The sequence below is a fragment of the Stigmatopora argus genome, chromosome 7 (genome assembly GCF_051989625.1).
Source record: "Stigmatopora argus isolate UIUO_Sarg chromosome 7, RoL_Sarg_1.0, whole genome shotgun sequence".
In the NCBI taxonomy this organism is placed as follows: domain Eukaryota; kingdom Metazoa; phylum Chordata; class Actinopteri; order Syngnathiformes; family Syngnathidae; genus Stigmatopora; species Stigmatopora argus.
The window spans coordinates 17933069-17951890 of record NC_135393.1 but is presented as its reverse complement, the minus strand read 5'-3'; the positions used below and the strand labels follow the sequence as shown (position 1 = coordinate 17951890).

The window sequence follows — 18822 nt, the reverse complement described above, 5'->3', positions numbered from 1 at the left end:
TTAAGTGAAAACAGCCGGATGAATGAAATATCTCCTGTTAAATGAAGAGAGACAGGGGAGGGAGGTGGAAAAAAAAATGGCAGTGGCAAAATGCGACGCAGCCGATCGGTGGCGGGCGGGTGACGGGCGGGTGACGACAGTGCCACCCAAGCGCCGTTTGGAATGAATGACGCCGCAGATGTTTGGGAGGCGGGCCCCCAATTTTGATGTCTGGCGCTTTTGGAGACATCTTCTCCCCCGGAGTTTCCGACCTCAACGGCGTGTCGCGGCGGCGCTTTGACATATGACTTTCATTTGTTCCGATTAAGTTCCAACGGAGACAGCATAATAATATTCTATTCATTTCGGGCCAAACAATATTTGATTTTTTTGATTTTTTTTCTTCAAGGATGAACTTTTTTTTAAATTTTTACTTCTGATATTAATTATTCTATTTTGTTTTGTTTTGGCGATCATCTTTGTCACCATGACTTTTTATTTCAGCAATATTTTTGTTGTAAAACTTGCCTTGTGGCTGTCTATTTTTAGTCATATTTTGAATTTTTTTTTTTTACCTTTTCTGTTTTCATCACATCATGGATTCCGCTAATTTTTACGTATTTCCAAATTTTGAACTACATTTTCTTCAATAATTGGAATGTAATTTGAAAAGGCAGACCGTTGGCTTTAACTGTCAATTTCTGCTCATTTTTAATTTAATTTTAATTCATTTAATTTTAGAAAATTAAAATTAAATGAATTTAAATGAATGAAAATTAAATTAAAAATGAGCAGAATTTTTAATTAAATTTTCATTCATTTTAATTCATTTAATTTTATAAAATTAAAATTAAATGAATTAAAATGAATGAAAATTAAATTAAAAATGAGCTGAATTTTTAATTTAATTTTCGTTAATTTTAATTCATTTAATTTTAGAAAATTAAAATTAAATGAATTAAAATGAATGAAAATTAAATTAAAAATGAGCAGAAATTTTAATTTAATTTTAATTCATTTAGTTTTAGAAAATTAAAATAAAATGAATTAAGATTTAATGAAAATTAAATTAAGAATGAGCAGATTTTTAAATTTAATTTCATTCATTTTAATTCATTTAATTAAAAAAATAAAATTAAATGAATTAAAATGAATGGAAATTAAATTAAAAATAAGCAGAAATTGACAGTTAATGTTCATAAAAAAATCCTCCAATTTTCTGTTAAGATTCCAACTTTTTTGCTCTATTCCTTTTTTAACCTCATCTGAGCACATTAACAAAGTCAAAATGATATTTTATTTTTTTCTTTTAAGTGTACAATTCTCGTCAAATATTAGAAAATGCTCACTTTTGACAATCCAATTTTTTTTCTTTCACTCATATTGGGGGGGGGGTGCTGGAGCCTTTCCCAGCCAAGGACGGATACCAAGGCAGGGAACACCCTGAATTGGTGGCCAGCCAATCACAGCGCAATTTATTCCGTTCCTGAAATTCCATCTTTTAAGGGTCACGTCATCGACGTTGCCGTAAAAGTACGACGCCCACTCGTGAAAAGCCTGATTTATTTTGGATGACATTACAATCTCACTCTTGTACTACGCTGATGTCATTTTTCGGGGGGTCTTCTTCGTCTTCTTCTGCCGTGGCTTGGCAAGACGGGGGGGCGGGGCTCTTAGGTAGGGCGCTAAAGGCCCTACAGGGAAACATTAGCTATAAAATCCCTCCGCGGTGTTTGTGTAAACACGCCTCGCTCGGCCAGATGACTTCATCTGAAGGTATTTGTTTGTCAGTGGAAGTGCGCCTCCGATAATAAACAGGCCACAACCGATTGGAAAAGGAGGGAAACAGCGATTCTTGTGGTGGGGGATGGAATTGCGCTGTCGCTAAAGTCAAAGCAATTTGCGCAGTTTTGGAGTTATGTTGCCATAATAGATATTTTTTTATTATAGTACTTTGGTATTGTTTGCTAAAAATAGATGGCGTCTTTTCTGGGCTTGTTAAAATGTTAGCGTCCAAAAAGACAGTTTTTTTTCTCATTTGCGTCAAATCCCTTAAAAGTTTTCTTATGTGGTATTAGCTTAGATTTATTGTCAAATTTTATTTTTTACTTTTAGTAGTGTCAGTTGGTTGTCCGTCAAATTGGGTCTTCTTCTGGTCTTTTTTATGCTTATGAGGACTTTGGTGTAAAATCTTGTTAACTCTTCTAACATGCAAACTTTGCTTTGCGATGTTATAACTATATTTTTATTTAATTATTTTATTTAATAGTTGTTTGTCAGTCAAATTTGGTCTTTTTTTATTCTTATGAGGACTTTGGTGTAAAATCTTATTAACTCTTCTAACCTGCAAACTTTGCTTTGCGATCTTATAACTATTTTTATTTAATTATTTTATTTAATAGTTGGTTGTCCGTCAAATTTGGTCTTTTTTTTCTTCTTATGAGCACTTTGGTGTAAAATTTTGTTAACGCTTCTAATATTACGACTTTTTAACATGCAAACTTGGCTTTGCAATGTTATAACTTTTTTATTTATTTAATTATTTTATTTAATAGTTGGTTGTCAGTCAAATCTGGTCTTTTTTATGCTTATGAGGACTTTGGTGTAAAATCTTGTTAACATTTCTAATATTACGACTTTCTAACATGCAAACTTTGCTTTGCGATGTTGTCACTATATTTTTCTTTAATACAGTTTTTTTGCTGTTGAAAGTACAGTAGTAGCTTTCCAAAATATTTATATTTTTCCTCAACTTGTTTTAAAAAGTAAATTTAAAAAAATTGTAGTATTTGCAAACAGCTTTTGCTTCAAGTTAGGTTAGTTTGGGCGTCTACGACCGTCAATGGCGGCGAAGCGTGTCGGAACGCCGTCCACGTAAATGTCGGCGAAGCCCAGCTGGCCTCTTTGAGTCCGTCCGTCTTTTGTGTCTTTGCGACAATATTTACTACGTATTGTCGTGTTGCGCTTTTAGTCGTCTTTGTGGAGATGGCGGAAGATTTAAGGGGGGTCTTTTTGTTTTTTGGGGCACCGCCATCCGTAGATCGCACTCTCACCCCAGGTCGCACATGTGCACGTTCCCATGTAGCCGCCCGCCACCCACGCGGTTTACGTGCGTATACGGTAAACACACGTACGCACACACGCTCTGATAAATACATACGCCGCGTATAAACAAGAAGCCGGAGACGTTTGCCGATACGTGACATCGGCTGTCAAACAGGAAAATTCCTTCCGTACACTTGACATCAGGGGTGTCCAAACTTTTTTTTTTTTTTCAAAGAGTCGCTTTCTAAAAATATTTTTTAAAAGGCCAACTTGAAATCCTTCCATAAAGATGGCATTTTAAACTGTATTCTAACTCACCGGCTGCCATTTATCGCATTTTCTCGCATATTAGCCGCCTCTGCGTATAAGCCGCACCCTTAAAATGGCCTAAAAGCATATAATTGTACAATTTCTCGCGTATAAGCCACCCCCTTATTCACAATTTTCACCTCCATATTCATGGTTTTAATAGGGAGTACATGTGTGTTACTTTGAAGGGGAAATCTTAAGAAAAATCATTGCATGTGCTATTTCTGAAATACTGTATAAATCGATTTATAATTCGACATTCCGAAGGGGTGTTACTTGCACGTAGACAAATTCAAAAAGGAGGTCATGTGAGCAGTACAACCAGGGAGTGTCCGTAGCGGTCTAGTTTGTCATCCTTTGGTAAGATGGCGGCACCCTGAGCGAGCAATGGCAGGCACAAGTGAGGTTTTTTTTTTTCACGTTTTATGCAAAATACAGTAATTTTTTTCTTGAATTTCATTCAAATAAGTCAAAATAAATTTTGTTAAGCATGGGGGGGAGTTTCCATGACAATGCACTCGTAACAGAACAAACACATTTAAATTAACTTGGATTAAAATATACAGACACACTCAAACATACGTTTAATGTCACTTTACACAAAAGTGAATCCTAATTTTGTTTTATTTTTTTTTTACCTTCGTCCTGATCGGGTTAGCTGTTTGCCACGCCTCCACCCTCACGTTCGCTATCGATGCGCTGTTTGCTGTTGTACTACGTATTCCCTTCAAAATATTCCGAAAATGATGATAACGCACGACCACTTACCAACGAGAATTAGTCTTGAATGAGCGATTGCGGGAGCTAACAGGCTAAGGAAGGAATAACAGCCTACCCACGTATTGATTCTTGGTAATGAAGTTTTATTCTGAGAAAGGCTGCCATTGGCTATCGGTGTTGTGTGCACAAATATACTTCATTACCCAGAAAGCCCTCTTTTGGCCCGCGCATGCGCGTTGTACGTTTTCTAGTCCATGTGTAGCGGAAATTCGTCTGAATAAATCGTTAAGTGCTCGTAGTTATCTGTTATACACGAAAGAGATGCGGCAAAAAAAGACATTGTGCTACAATGATAAACAGCCTCTCATGTCATGGCCACCTGGTTTGGTCGCATCTTGAAATTTTGATTGTATCTAGGGCGAATTATTCGATCGAAATTTTCACCGTACCTCGCGCATGTCGTAGGTAGATCTGATCGTAGGTCGAAGTACTACTGTATGTGAGTACAGTATGTGTGTCATTTTTTTTCCGAGCCTCGTAACTCGGCGAGGCTTGTAAACGGTCATGGTAGGCAGTTGGAATAAGTGAGCACGTTGCAACTGTTGCAGGCCCCCGGCGCCCAAGGAGTGCCAACGTCAGGCGGAGCCCCCCGAGCTGCTGATGACGGCTTGTTCCCGCCACTGCAAGAACGGCCACTGCACGCCCGGCGGAAAGTGCTGCTGCAGCCCCGGCTGGGAGGGGCCGCTCTGCCGTATTGGTGAGATTCCACAACACTCTTTTCTTTTATTTATTATTTGGGGTGGGAGGGACAGACAAGTATGTTACATGTTCTATGTTGCCCTAAAAGGTAGTCTTGTTTATATTTTTCAAGTGTTTTTTTTTTTTCAGTCGAAAGCAGAGCAGCCAAACGTCAAAAATATGTATTTTAGTGGTGGGTGAAGACAATTTTTCAGATTTTGGGAGCCTTTTTTCTAATAGCATTAATAGCGTTGCGTATAAATATAATCTCTATGATCTCATTTTCAAATAGGGACGCTATTTGACGGCTTGTGACAGTTTCAATGGGCACTAACCATCTTTTTATATTGTTTTTATTGTCTCCTTTATTTCAAAATGTCAATGCTAACTAACTATTTTAATCGTTTTTATTGTCTCCTTCACAACAGGTATTCCCCTAAAGTGTGTATTTAACACTCACAACCTGTTAAACTATTCACAAACTATTAATTAAAAGTAGAACGGTAGTCCATTTAAGCAAGAAATCATTCAAATTTACCCACTGCGTCAATTTATGGGAGCCCTAGCTTGGGCTTTTTTCATGTGACAAAGTGGAATATGAAATTTCATTTTTTTTTCAATAGTTAAGAAAATAATTTAAAAAAAAAAATCAAATCAACTACGATTCACGTTTTGATTTTAGCTAACACGTCGACGCTGCTTGAGAAAAACTGACATTGAACAGGAAGCGAGCACGCTACTTTCAAAATAAATGAACGTGCAAAACCTATTATAAAACATGACTTTGCATTTGGAAATGACGGTAAGGTTAAATGGCCCAAACTTTGAGCATTCTCTTTTTTTTTTCCTCGTATTTTGAAAGCAATCTTTTTGCATCCCGCAGCCAAGTGCGAGCCGGGGTGCCGTAACGGCGGCGTTTGCTTGGAGCCCAACAAGTGCCTGTGCAAGAGCGGCTACTCGGGCGACCAATGCGAGCGCAGCCAGCGAGGGATGCCCAACGACCAGGAAAAGGAGGGCCTGCTGGACCACATCATCGACATGACCTCGTACCTCCTGGACCTGACCGGCTACATCGTCTAAGCGGCCGGCTAGCCCCTCCCCCCACTTACGCCAATCTACCTAGACTCTCCCACGAGGTATCCTTTCATTTTTCATTTTTTTTTAACAGCTGCCTTTGACCGGACGTTACGGTCCCGCGCCGGACGGTAAGACTCGCACACGGGAAAAAAATGGCCGTCGAGACATTTGTTTTTGAAAAAAAAAAAAAAAACAATAACAACAAAAATCGCGGTTATCGCGAGACTGTTGGACATTTTCATCGCGGGATGAAGACGAGACGGCGGATTGACAAAAAACCAAGCCCCCCCCCTCCCCCGAACCTCTGCGTTTTCGTGAAATATTTTCAAAAATATCTTTCTACGCTTGCGCTACATGCTAATGCTAACTAGCCCCTTTCGCACGGAGACCCAGAAAAAAAACGGCAGATGCATTGATTGGCTGGAAATGGCAATTTGCTCAAAACAATGTTTTTTTTCTTAACGCGTCTGTAACAAAACACTAAAAAAAATGTTTTTTTTTTTTTTTTTTTTTTTGTTATCCCTTGAGTTGAAACTGAATTGATTTTGTTAACTGTGTGCATTATGTCGTATTCAATTCATCCAATCGCAAACTCATTCGCTGCCATTGACGGTAATTAAAAAATAATATATAAAATTGACAATTCAGAGCTTTAGGACAAGTGACTCTTTTTGGTCATTAAATAATTTATCAAAAAAACTTCTGGTATTATTAAAAAAAATATTCATCAAAAAATTATCATCTCTTAGCAATTATTATACCATTATATTTATATATATAAACAAACTATTCACAAACAATATATATATATTTTTTTCAAAATTAAAAAAAAGTGCAAGTTGACTATTTTTTTTGTCATTTAAAAAATAGTATTTATGACTAATAATAATAATAATAATAATCGGACATAGGCCATGTCGTCATTACCACAACACAAAAAGCCTACTTGTCATCACACGCAGAAACTGCGTGTGACGAAATTGATGGTGCTTCTCCATAAGCTACGTTTAATCGGCAAAAGACCTAAATAAGTGTAAGTTACGGACTTGTAATTTGTCATTCCGCTGTTGTGGATACAGGTCGCTTACCTCTCGATTACCGCACACTGTCTGCCACTTACCTTCCTTCAAGTCAGCTAGCAGGAGGCAGATCACCAACCAACCATCTATTCATATGCCGCAGAAGGGAATGTGTGGTATGTTAGCGCGAGACTATGCTAGTAATCCTATTTTTGGTGATTTCCACCACTACTAACTACCACAACACATACTCTGTGAATACTACAACTAAAGCCAATGAAATCTCATAACGAGAGCCGCCATTTTGTCCCTTTGATCTCTTTCACGCGTTCACAAACGAGGCAGAATTTAAAGCCAAAGTGTTGATTCGCCGCCTTCTATTGCCACTGTCACGTCATGACATTCCAATGATTTTATTTCTATTTATTTTTGGTCTATGCTTGAGAAAAATACAAATAATTGGACGATCCTACTCGTAAATGGCAGCGAATGAGGAATACTAAGCGAGTTAACTCGCATATGAATAAATATGCTCCATTATTTGAACTACGCATTAACACATTTTCTCATTTTTAGTATAGATTAATATATTATTAAGGAGAAAAAAATACATTTCAAATAAATCTGCTAAATACTACTTTTGCATTCAGAATTGTACAAAATACAATTAATCGTCGTTAATCTCAGATCATTATTTCACCATGCAGTCAAGTCATGAATTATTTTATGTTTATTTTATGTACCTGGCAGCACATAAGTATTATTTTATACCTTTTAAATTCTCTGTTACACAAAATGGGATTAATCTCGATTAATCTCATGCGATTAATCTCGTGAGATTAAAATTAGAACGCCACGAAATTAAGATTAAAATTAAGAATGATATTATTTTGTGGGGAAAGTGTAAAAGGGGCTAGTAGACAACCAAACCACAAAGGGAAGAAGAAGAAGAATATAAATATTCTCTTTTATAGGGCTTACACACTACTACTTAGCATTGCAAAAAATAAAAATAAATGAAAAAAAAACATTGTTATTATGATAGAGGTTTTTTTTATTTTTCTAATTGTATTAATATATGGGAGAGAAAAAAAAAACAATTTGACAGTCCGCTTTTGTCCGTACGCTGCTTGACTTTTCAAAACTTCAGTTCGCTTAAACCATGTTAGCATTAGCATTCAAATGCTAACAAGCTAGCGGTTTCCCGTCGCTAAAAGTCCGAATTTTTTTTGATGCTGTAAAATGGAGAGGAAAGGAAAAAAAAGTCTATTTTGTTGCTTTTTTAATTTTATTTTATTTGGATTGTTTTTTTTTTTTTGTTTTTTTTTTTTTTTTTGTTAGCACTTAATGTGAACGTTGTTGCATTGTAGCCGCTCAGGCGGCATGGTGTGAATAGAATAACCATTTTCATTATTTAAGTAGTTACACAAAATGCGATCATTATTTAAGTATGTCATTGTACTGTATGTGTGCCTTTTTTTATTCGTGTATTGTAAATACAACTTAGGGATGGTAACTTTCTCTTCAGAAAAATATCCATATGTCTATTAAAATTTATAGCATGTCCAAAATGAGGCTGTTCGCTGTCTACTTCCAACACGATAGACCAATTGGATGCGTTTTAAGGGGTTAAAAAATGACAAAAAATATTTTTATTTCTTCTACAAAACGGGACTTTTTACCAACAAATGAATTGCTCTAATATATATTTTAAAACAATGTATGTATAAAGCTTAATACGAAATAAATTAATTACACGGTAAATGGTTGTATTTAATGCACTACAATAACTCGTATTAATTTTAAGGGGAAAAAAGTAAAATTTTCTGCAAATTACAGAAATCGCTTATATTTAAAAAAAATGATACTTAATCAGCGAAAAAAAAATATATAAAAAAAGTTGATTATTTTTCTGCAAATTACACAAATAGCTTACATTTAAAAAAAAAGATAATTTATCAGCGAAAAAAATGTATATACAAAAAGTTGATTATTTTTCGGCAAATTACAGAAATAGCTTACATTTTAAAAAAAAGATAATTTATCAGCGAAAAAAAATGTATATAAAAAAGTTGATTATTTTTCTGCAAATTACAGAAATAGCTTACATTTTTAAAAAAAAGATGCTTTATCAGCGAAAAAAAATATATAAAAAAAATTCCACTTTGGGTTAATAAATCTTAATCTGTATTAGTAATACTTAATTTTATGCTACAATTTGTACATTAGGAAAAAAAAGTCTTAATTCAACTACCAATATTGTCATAACAATATACATCTCTTTTTTTTTTTAAACAAACAGGCAATAAGGTCATATGGTAATAAAGTGGAATTTATTTTTAATATATATAATAATAATCGGACATAATAATGTCCGATTATTATATATGTTTTTAACATGTATAATAATAATAATAATAATGATAATAATAATAATAATAATCTGACATTATGTCCGATTATTATTATATATGTTAAAAATAAATTCCACTTTATTAACATATGACCTTTTTTCAGTAAAGACTATTTTTTTATATAGCAAATAGCGCAAAGATGCTGATAAATTCAGTGGGTGATCTTTTTCTATTTTTTTGTCTACACACACACACACACAGACGCGCGCACACACAAATGATTTAGATATTAATTTCCTTGTGAAAATAGCATGAGGTTTTGGCTACTTTAATGATAGCGAGCACAGAGACCACCCAACCGTCCAAGTCAGCGCCGCACGCACACGTCGCGATATTGCGAGCGGTAACGCGATCCTCCCCTTTCGTCTGTTGGCGTCCAGTCCAAATTGTCCAATCTATGGGCGTTTAAACATGGTGTATCAGCTGTGGGAGGGAATGAGAACGTTTTATTTATTTATTTCCCTCAAAGGGTGCCTCTATTTTGCGGCTGTTTTCTTCTTAACCCAAACAAAAGTGCGCCTAAACACGTAGAGATTGTTTACCAAACATTTGCGACGCATGTTAGCACTATAGTGAATCTACGGTTATCGTTAGATATGTTTAAGAACCCCCTGTGATAGGAGTAAAATGTTGTTTTGATAGGCAAGAATGTTTTTTGAGTTAACTCTCACTCCAGAAACTTTCACTTCAAGGTTTTCATGGGGAAGTTTGAGTGTGTTTTTATATCTGTTTTTATATTACAGCATAATGATTATGAAGCCAAAATATGACAAATTTCAAATAGAATTTGTTATAAATCTGTGTCGTATTTACAGTAATCCCTCGAATATCGCGGTTCATGTAGACCAGGCATAATAATAAAAAAATGTATAACTTATGAACTTTTAAAAAATGACTCGGCACTGAAGAAAAAAAATAAAAAGAATTTTAAAAAATGTTTAATAGCAGAAAAAAACAAAGTAGTGAATTCGTGATAAGTGAGGATGCGATAATTGAAGGATTACTGTATACAGACGCTCCCCTACTTACGAACATTCAACTTACGAACAACGGTACATACGAACATGTCTGCAAATTGCGTTTAAGACCAAAAATGTTCGCAAGTCCAATTTTGTATTTCGCGTCTTTTTCGGAGTAGTACTTCTTTCCGCCGCTAATACCGACGCCTGGCGCTGTGAGAGCTCAGCTCACCCAGCATCTACCTTCTTCGTTGCAATGCGGAAGTGCGTGAATGTATCTCCAGTGTGCAAAGAACCTTTTTCATTTGTATCATTAAATATCTCATGCATCCAATATTGAATATGGTTGGTAAAAAGCTAAAGGCTTCTATTGAGGGAGTTGCAAGGAAGAGGGAAGCCATTTCATTTGAAACGAGTGGCAATAATAACGAAGCTTGATGCGCGTCAGAAAGTGGTGAGCGTTGCACATTCAGTACCATTTATAAACAGAAAGATCGAGCAGCAGGACCCAAATATTGAACGTTGCACAAAGTTTGCAAATCAATTGAATGATGCCATACAGTGCTACTGCATCATTTATGATGAAAAAAAGAAGAAAACTGTGCAATCGTCATTAGGTCGCTTCTTTTGGCCAGTTTCTAATACATAAATCTCTCTCTCTCTCTACAGTACTGTACATATTCTCTCCATTTTATTAAATGTTTTTTTTTTCAGTACAAACCAATGCGTGTTACTTATGCAAGCCTTAAACATACAAATGCACTTATATAAACCTTCAATATACTTATATAGGCCTTAAACATAAATTATAATACAAAATATAGCACTAAATCAACTTACAAACAAATTCAACTTATGAACAATCGCTCGGAACCAATTGCGTTCGTAAGTTGAGGAGTGTCTGTATAATATATCCATTTTTTTTATCAAGAAGGAAAAACACATTGCTCCAAATCCATATCTCAAATATGATGCATTTGTTAAACTGCAACCCATCAGTCATTAATTATTGATTTTATTTTAAATGATTTGTTAAAAATGATTAATTTAATGACATGATATGCAACATGGAAAACCAGTTTTGATTATTTTAAGGCAAAAAAAAATCACTTGACATCTCAGCAATGAAGCTTTGACATTTTTTCTTTGAAGACCTGCTTTTTCTTTCCTCAATTTCTCATCTTAAAAATGTATTTCTGAATTCCCACAGCCCATTTTTTGCTCCCGACCGACCCTGATCTTGTTTCCTGGCCGGACGGAGCGTGGTTTGCTCTACTGACTCAAAAATGTCCACCAAATGATGCAACGGAGCGTCCCACTGAGGCTCAATCTGTCACGTCAAGACCCCCGTCGCCAAGATTTGGACCACGGCGAAGAGCAAACGATAGGTCGTCATCGAGTCGTAGAGACCAAGCGGCGCGTGCTAACATGCTAATCTGGCTATGCTCTAAAAAACACATTTCCAACCCACGCGCAGCCATTCCAAAAATGGACGCTGGATAAATACGTTGCTAAAAATGGAGAGGACTTGGAAAAAAAAATGATTGCCTATTGACTCGGTACTCCAGTTCATCGCTAATCCTCGTTTTGGTACGCTAGGCCGCCCGCCTTGCTTGGCTAATCCGCGCAAAGCTCCGTGTCCAATGAACAAGAACAAGTAAGATAGCGGCTCGTCAATTTTTGCAAAATTACTTGATTAAAACATGCCTCGCAAATATTTTGGGAAAATGGGGGGAAAAATCACAGGATCATGCCACAAAGGATTTTAAGGAAAGTGGCTAACGTGCTAATAAGAAAATTGGCTAACATGCTAATAAGAAGATTGGCTAACATGCTAAAATGGTCCCTTGAAAACAGTAACTTGACCAATTTAGGCCAATCAAAAATAGTGGAAAAAAATCTGAACAATTTTTAGCCAAAACGCAATACAAAAAAATTAAGCATTTCATGTGTAGGAATATTTATGAGAAAATTAATTCAAAAAATGCAACTGAATGTTGTAGAATTTCATGCAAAAATATCAGTGGAAAAAAAAAATCTCAAGAATTTTTAGCCAAAACGCAATACAAAAAATTAAGCATTTCATCTGTAGGAATATTTGATAAAATTAATGCAAAAAATGCAACTGAATGTTGCAGAATTTCATGCAAAAATGCATGAAATGACATGCAAAAATATCAGTGGAAAAAAATGTCAAGATTTTTTAGCCAAAACGCAATACAAAAAAAATTAAGCATCTCATGTGTAGGAATATTTACGAGAAAATTAATGCAAAAAAATGCAACTGAATGTTGCAGAATTTCATGCAAAAATATCAGTGGAAAAAAATCTAAAGAATTTTTAGCCAAAACGCAATACAAAAAAATAAGCATTTCATGTGTAGGAATATTTACAAGAAAATTAATGCACAAAATGGAATAAATGTAGAATTTCATGCAAAAAAAACGTGCTAAAATCTGAGACTGAAGACAGCGGGGACCCATGAGTAACCCGGACCACCCGCCCCGCCCCCCAGAATCCCCCAAGTGGTCTTGAAGCACGCAGACCACTTTTGGTGGGCACTTAACTCAGCTATTTCCTCCACTTGTCTGCCATTTTTCTTTTGATGTGCACCTGCGTGCTGACGCACGTGCAAAAACAGCAGCCAGACGACAATATCGCTGACCGACGTCCATTTTGTGTCTATCTGTGTCTGTGTGTGTGTCTGTGTATGGGGGGGGGGGTACCTCATACTCAAACGAATGGGTGGGAGGGAGTGTCTTGGCCAGAAGAAGAACAAAAGTGATTTCTTAACTTAATTGTCACCTGCCGATGACTCTAGACGTCCAATCGGCTTGAAGTTTAAGGGTTGGCAGCCAATGTAGGAATGTTCATTTGCTGACAACTTCCACTTTAAATTAATTGGACGTCGACTAAAGATAAACTAATTGGTGGGATGGTGGGTGCATCTTGGCCAGAGTAATAATCCTTTTTTTTCTTCTTTTAGCTCATTGACGGCTCGGAATTCGCTGCCACTCTTCCACTTCTAATGGATTGGACATCAACTCGTAATAGAACTTGGAATTCACAGGAGAAGGATGTTTGGACGCCACACAATTGGACATCTCGTCAGCTTTTGAAGGGGAAAAGGCGCTCTTTTTTTAAGGCTATGTTTTTCGCAGGCAGCCATCTTGGGTAGGTCAACCAGCCATTATAGGAGAGACGCTGCGTCCTTAAGTGACTTCAATCCTAAACTCTCTGGAAGGCTCAAGACGGATCCGCATCGGTCTTCTTCTCCAAAGCGTCGGTTGAAAACCAACCTGTGACGGTACATTTTCATTTTCCATCCTCGTTTTTGATGATGTCGTCGGTTTCATCTATGCAGAGGCAAACCATTACAAAAAAATTTTCAATGGGTCATTTTACTACAGTGGTACCTCGACATACGATCGTTATCCGTTCCGAGACTGAGATCGTATGTCGAGCTTTTCGTAACTCGAGCGGACGTTTCCCATTGAAATGAATTGAAAACAAATTAATTCGTTCCAACCCTCTGAAAAAACACCAAAAACAGGATATTGGATTGGAAAAAATGTTTTATTTCTTCTAATTCGCCATATATCAACAAAGTAATAAATAACAAGGGGTTTAATAGTAATAAAATGTGTTTAATAGATGTAAAATTAGACGCATTTCGCGGAAGGGAGAGACAACGACATACGCGGAGGCAGAGGTGGGGGCTGTTCGGGGGGACTTTATCCACGGCACTCGTAAATGAACAAACACATTTAAATGAACTTGGATTAATATATACAGACACACTCAAACGTATGTTTAATGTAACTTTACACAAAACTGAATTATAGTTTTGTCTTAATCTTTTGTTACCTTTGTTTTCCGGGTTAGTGGTTTGCCACGCCTCCACCCTCACTTTCGCTATCGATGGACTGTTTGCTGTTGTATTGCATTCAAAATATTCCCAAAATGATGCACACAAATGTCCTCACAATAGGATAACGCACGACCACTTGCCAACGAGAAGTAGTCTTGAATGAGCGATCGCGGGAGCTAACAGGCAAAGGAAGGAATAACAGCCTAGCCACGTATTGATTGTGGGTAATGACGTTTTATTCTGAGAAAGGGTGCCATTGGCTATCGGTGTTGTGTGCACAAGTATACTTCATTACCCAGAAAGCCTTCTTTTTGCCCGCGCATGCGCGTTGTGCGTTTCCTGGTCGAAACTCGTCTGAATAACTCGTTAGGTGCTCGTAGATATAGTAGTTATACACAAAAGAGATGCGGCAAAAAGAGTGCGCTACAATGATAAACAGCCTCATGTCATGGCCACCTAGCTTGGTCGCATCTCGAAATTTTCATCGTATCTAGGGCGAATTATACGATCGAAATTTTCGTCGTACCACGAGCATGTCGTACCATGAGGTACCACTGTAGTTGGAAATTTTGCTTATTTATAAGTGGCATTTTTTTTTTAAATTCTGGCCACAATCTCTCAATTACATAAACTGGTCTGGATTTAAAAGCTCCCAGACGGCTGTTTTGATACCTGCCACGGGTGCACTGTTTTGGGGGAAATTATGAAGAAGAAAAAAGAAAAAAAAATGAGAGCGTAGACAGGTCAGAAGCGCCCGCCGACCGGGAATCTCCGTCTGGACGGCTCTTCCTGATCCGGGGGGGATAAAAACACGTGAAGGGAGTTTGACAAACATCAAACTCGCTAAAGCGCAGCTGCTCGTGAAAAATAAGGAGGAAACAATAACCATAAGTAAAAAATCCGGTATTATAGTTAGCATTTTGTACAATGAAAACGGAGCAATCAAAAGTATGTCATTGGAGCTTCATTGAAATGTTCAGTTTAAATTTGGACTTTTTGGGGTTTTTAACCCTGAAAAAATGCGATCAACCAACGTTGACGCTTCAAAATACATTGACTTAAAACTTAGTCATTTTTTAACCCCATTCCCACCCTCTCTTGTACCATGTGGAAGAAAAAAATTCTAGTTCTTTCATTTTTCTGAAAGCGGCCCGCCGTTAATTTTTAAAAAAAAAGTTTAGACACCCCTGACCTTGGCGCGAAAAAGAAACCCCTTACGACACGTGTCAAAGTGGCGGCCTTCGGGCCAAATCTGGCCCGCCGCATCATTTTGTGCGGCCCGGGAAAGTAAATGATGAGTGCCGACTTTCTGTTTTAGGATCAAATTAAAATGAAGAGTATAGATGTATATTACATTTCCTGATTTTTCCCCCTTTTAAATCAATACATGTAATTTTTTAATCCATTTTTTCTGTGTTTTTAGTTCAAAAATTGTTTTGTAAAATCTAAAAATATATTTTAAAAAAGCTCAAATAAACATTGTTTTATATCTATAAAAAACTGAATATTCAGGGATTTTAATCCAGTTCTTTTAATCCATTTATTAAAAAAAAAATCGAAATATTACATCTAAAATGGTCCGGCCCACATGAAATCGAGTTAACGCGGCCCGCGAACCAACCCGAGTCTTGCCTTACGAGGTTGACGGGCCTTCACATCCTGGCTCACCCGAAGAAGCAAATCCCTCCAAAGTGTAATAAGCGATGTTGTTGCTAGGAGGCGCCGCGTGCTGCCGCTTGTTGGGGGTCCGTGGGTGAGAACAAGCAGCTGCTGGAGGGCCCCGCCACTGACCCTATTCATCCCAACAGCAGGTGTCACGTCAAGACCGCCTCTCACACACACACACACACACACACTCAGTTAAAACGTGTGTGTGTCAGTGAGTGTGTGTGTGAGAGTCAGCGCTGGGGGGCACAGGCGAGGGGGGGGGGGGGGGTTGAGACCTGGAACTACTTACCGAGAACAAAGAAGCAAATCAAGGAAAAATGCAGCCTCCTCGAATAAATCTCACCACAATGCTGAGAAAAGTCCCCAGCGCGCCCTCGGAAAAACCTGCTTTCTTTCTTGCCCCAAAGTGTCTCTCCAAAAGGCAGAAATAGAAAACATTTGAGATAAAAGCCGAGCAGGCGGCCCCCCACGCGCAGACCCCCCCTTCTTTTCCTGCCTGAAAAGGACCTCACACCAAGATGGGGTGTAATTCCGAGCAGAAAACTGCTTTATTTACCCGGGAAAGGAAGACAGAGAGAGAGAGAGAAAGAAAGAAGGAAAGAAGGGGGGGGATAAAATGGCTTAGACAACAAGTGGTTGGAAACGGTTTAGATTTTGCTTGGTTACCAAAAAAAAATGGATGGTCAAATAAACATATACAGCTACTTTGTTTTTACGTACAGTGCTTTTAAAACGGGGACGGTTGGATGGGAATGATCATATTTTGGTTCATTTTTGGATGTCAAGGAGTTCAGAGTTATTATTCTTAACTCTGGAGCAGGGGTGTCACACTCGGGTTGGTTCGCGGGCCGTGTTAACTCGATTTCATGTGGGCCGGACCATTTTAGATATAATATTTAGATTTTTTTTAATAAATGGATTAAATGAACTGGATTAAAAGCCCTGAATATTCATTTTTTATAGATCTAAAACAATGTTTATTTTAGGGTTTTTCAAATATATTTTTAGATTTTACTAAATGATTTTTGAACTAAAAACACAGAAAAAATGGATTAAAAAATGACAATTATTGATTTAAAAAGGGGAAAATCAGGAAATATAATATACATCTATACTCTTCATTTTAATTGGATCCTAAAACAGAAAGTCGGCACTCATGACTGACTTACCCGGGCCGCACAAAATGATGCATCGGACCAGATTTGGCCCCCGGGCCGCCCCTTTGACACGTGTTCTAGACCAATTTATGTTTCTAAAAATGTATCATCTGATAGTGTTCAAAATCAATGAATCGTTCATGATACAACTAACCGACAAATATTTTAACAGCTAATTATTGAGCCTTTTTAATCCTCTATATTTTCTCAATTTTTAACTAATTAAAAACAATTATTGAAAGTTTTAAGTAAAAAAAAAAATGTTCTCATCATTCTTTTATTTTGGAATTTTTTGTATTTTATTTATTCATTCATTGACGTTTAATCAACCAAAAAAAAGGCGAAAACTAACAATCTTCATTGCTTTAATCTTATGAATTTTTCATCAAACAGACAAACTAAACCTTTTATTTTCATTTTATTGTATTAATTAGGTTAGATTAAAACTTAATTTCATCCTTTATAAAAAAAAATCTAACCTATTTATTTTTTATTATTACTATTTGATTTTTTTCTTTTTAGCTATCCTATCAAAAAAAGTAAATAAACCTCCATTAATTAGACTTTATTCATCTTAGATGCTACCTATGAAAATCAATTCCACCTTCTGTCCACAGGGGGCGCTAATCAATGCATCCTGTTATCTTGCACGTTGGCCATCACTGAGAAATCCCATTACATGGTCCTCCTTGCGTGACCCTCCCGGGACCCCTAAAAAGCGCACTCCGACATCAAGCTACCGTTTATCACTGACCTTAATTCATGTTTCCAATCCGCATGATGTCTTTGAAGTGAACGCGGATATCGCAAAGCCCCCCCCCCATGCCCCCCCCTTACAAAACATGAAAGCGGGAGACTTGACCTGACCGGAATTCGCCGCGAATAAATCGTTGTTCATACGAGGGCCTCGTTCGGGGACGGGATTATCCCGGATGAGGCAGGAAAGATTTCCTCTCGCTTAAGCTTACGGAGGAATGCCCCACTCAGCCACAAGGTGAAGGAAGGAAGGAAGGAAGGAAAGTGGGAGGGGCCAAAAGGAGGCCGCCCTTTGTGTGTCAATTACCAGGGAACGATTAGCTTCCCTTTCCGATTTCCTCTTGCTCGGAGATTTATGCGGGAAAACAGACCACCCCCCCAAAAAAAAACTTCTTCCTTTTTAAAAGTTTGAACTAGCGCATGGGTGTCAAAGGTACGGCTTGGGGGCCGGAAGCGGCCCGGTAGGAGGTCCGATCCGGCTCACTTACTTTTGACTTTTGCGCCGTAAAACCAGATTTGTTTTTGTTGGGCTGATGATAATGTTTACTCACAAATACTGTTATTGTTGACATGTACTATGCTCCGCCTCCATTTTCCAAATACAGTGAACGAAAAGCTCGACATACGATCTCAGTCCCGGAACGGATTAAGATCGTATGTCGAGGTTTCCGTAACTCGAGCGAACGTTTCCCATTGAAATGAATTGAAAACAAATTAATTCATTCCAACCCTCTGAAAAAACACCAAAAACAGGATATTGGATTGGAAAAAAATGTTTGATTTCTTCTAATTCGCCATATATCAACAAAGTAATAAATAACAAGTGGTTTAATAGTAATAAAATGTGTTTAATAGATGTAAAATTCGACGCATTTCGCGGAGGGGAGAGACAACGACACACACGGAGGCGGGGGGGTGTGTTTATCCACGGCAACGCACTCGTAACCGAACAAACAAATTTAAATGAACTTGGATTAATATATACAGACACACTCAAACATACGTTTAATGTAACTTTACACAAAACTGAATTCTAGTTTTGTCTTAATCTTTTGTTACCTTTGTTTTCCGGGTTAGCGGTCTGCCACGCCTCCACCCTCACTTTCGCTA

The 18822-nt window shown here is 37.3% G+C and overlaps 1 protein-coding gene across 4 annotated transcripts in view; it reads left to right on the top strand.

The window, feature by feature from the left end:
* The window catches only part of hhip (hedgehog interacting protein), a 38520-nt gene extending 25144 nt beyond the window's left edge, over positions 1-13376 (top strand). The window contains exons 12-16 of one of the 4 annotated variants that reach the window (XR_013301145.1): positions 4662-4810; positions 5675-5927; positions 11471-11648; positions 11860-11917; positions 13247-13359. Coding sequence is in view for 1 of the 4 variants with exons in the window: in XM_077606181.1 (XP_077462307.1) it covers positions 4662-4810; positions 5675-5871 (346 nt within the window). In the remaining 3 variants the exon portion in view is untranslated. Of the gene's footprint in view, positions 1-4661; positions 4811-5674; positions 6371-11470; positions 11918-13246 lie in introns of those variants that run through there. The other 3 variants (XR_013301144.1, XR_013301143.1, XM_077606181.1) reach the window with 3 other exon arrangements.
* The last annotated feature ends 5446 nt before the right edge of the window (positions 13377-18822 follow it).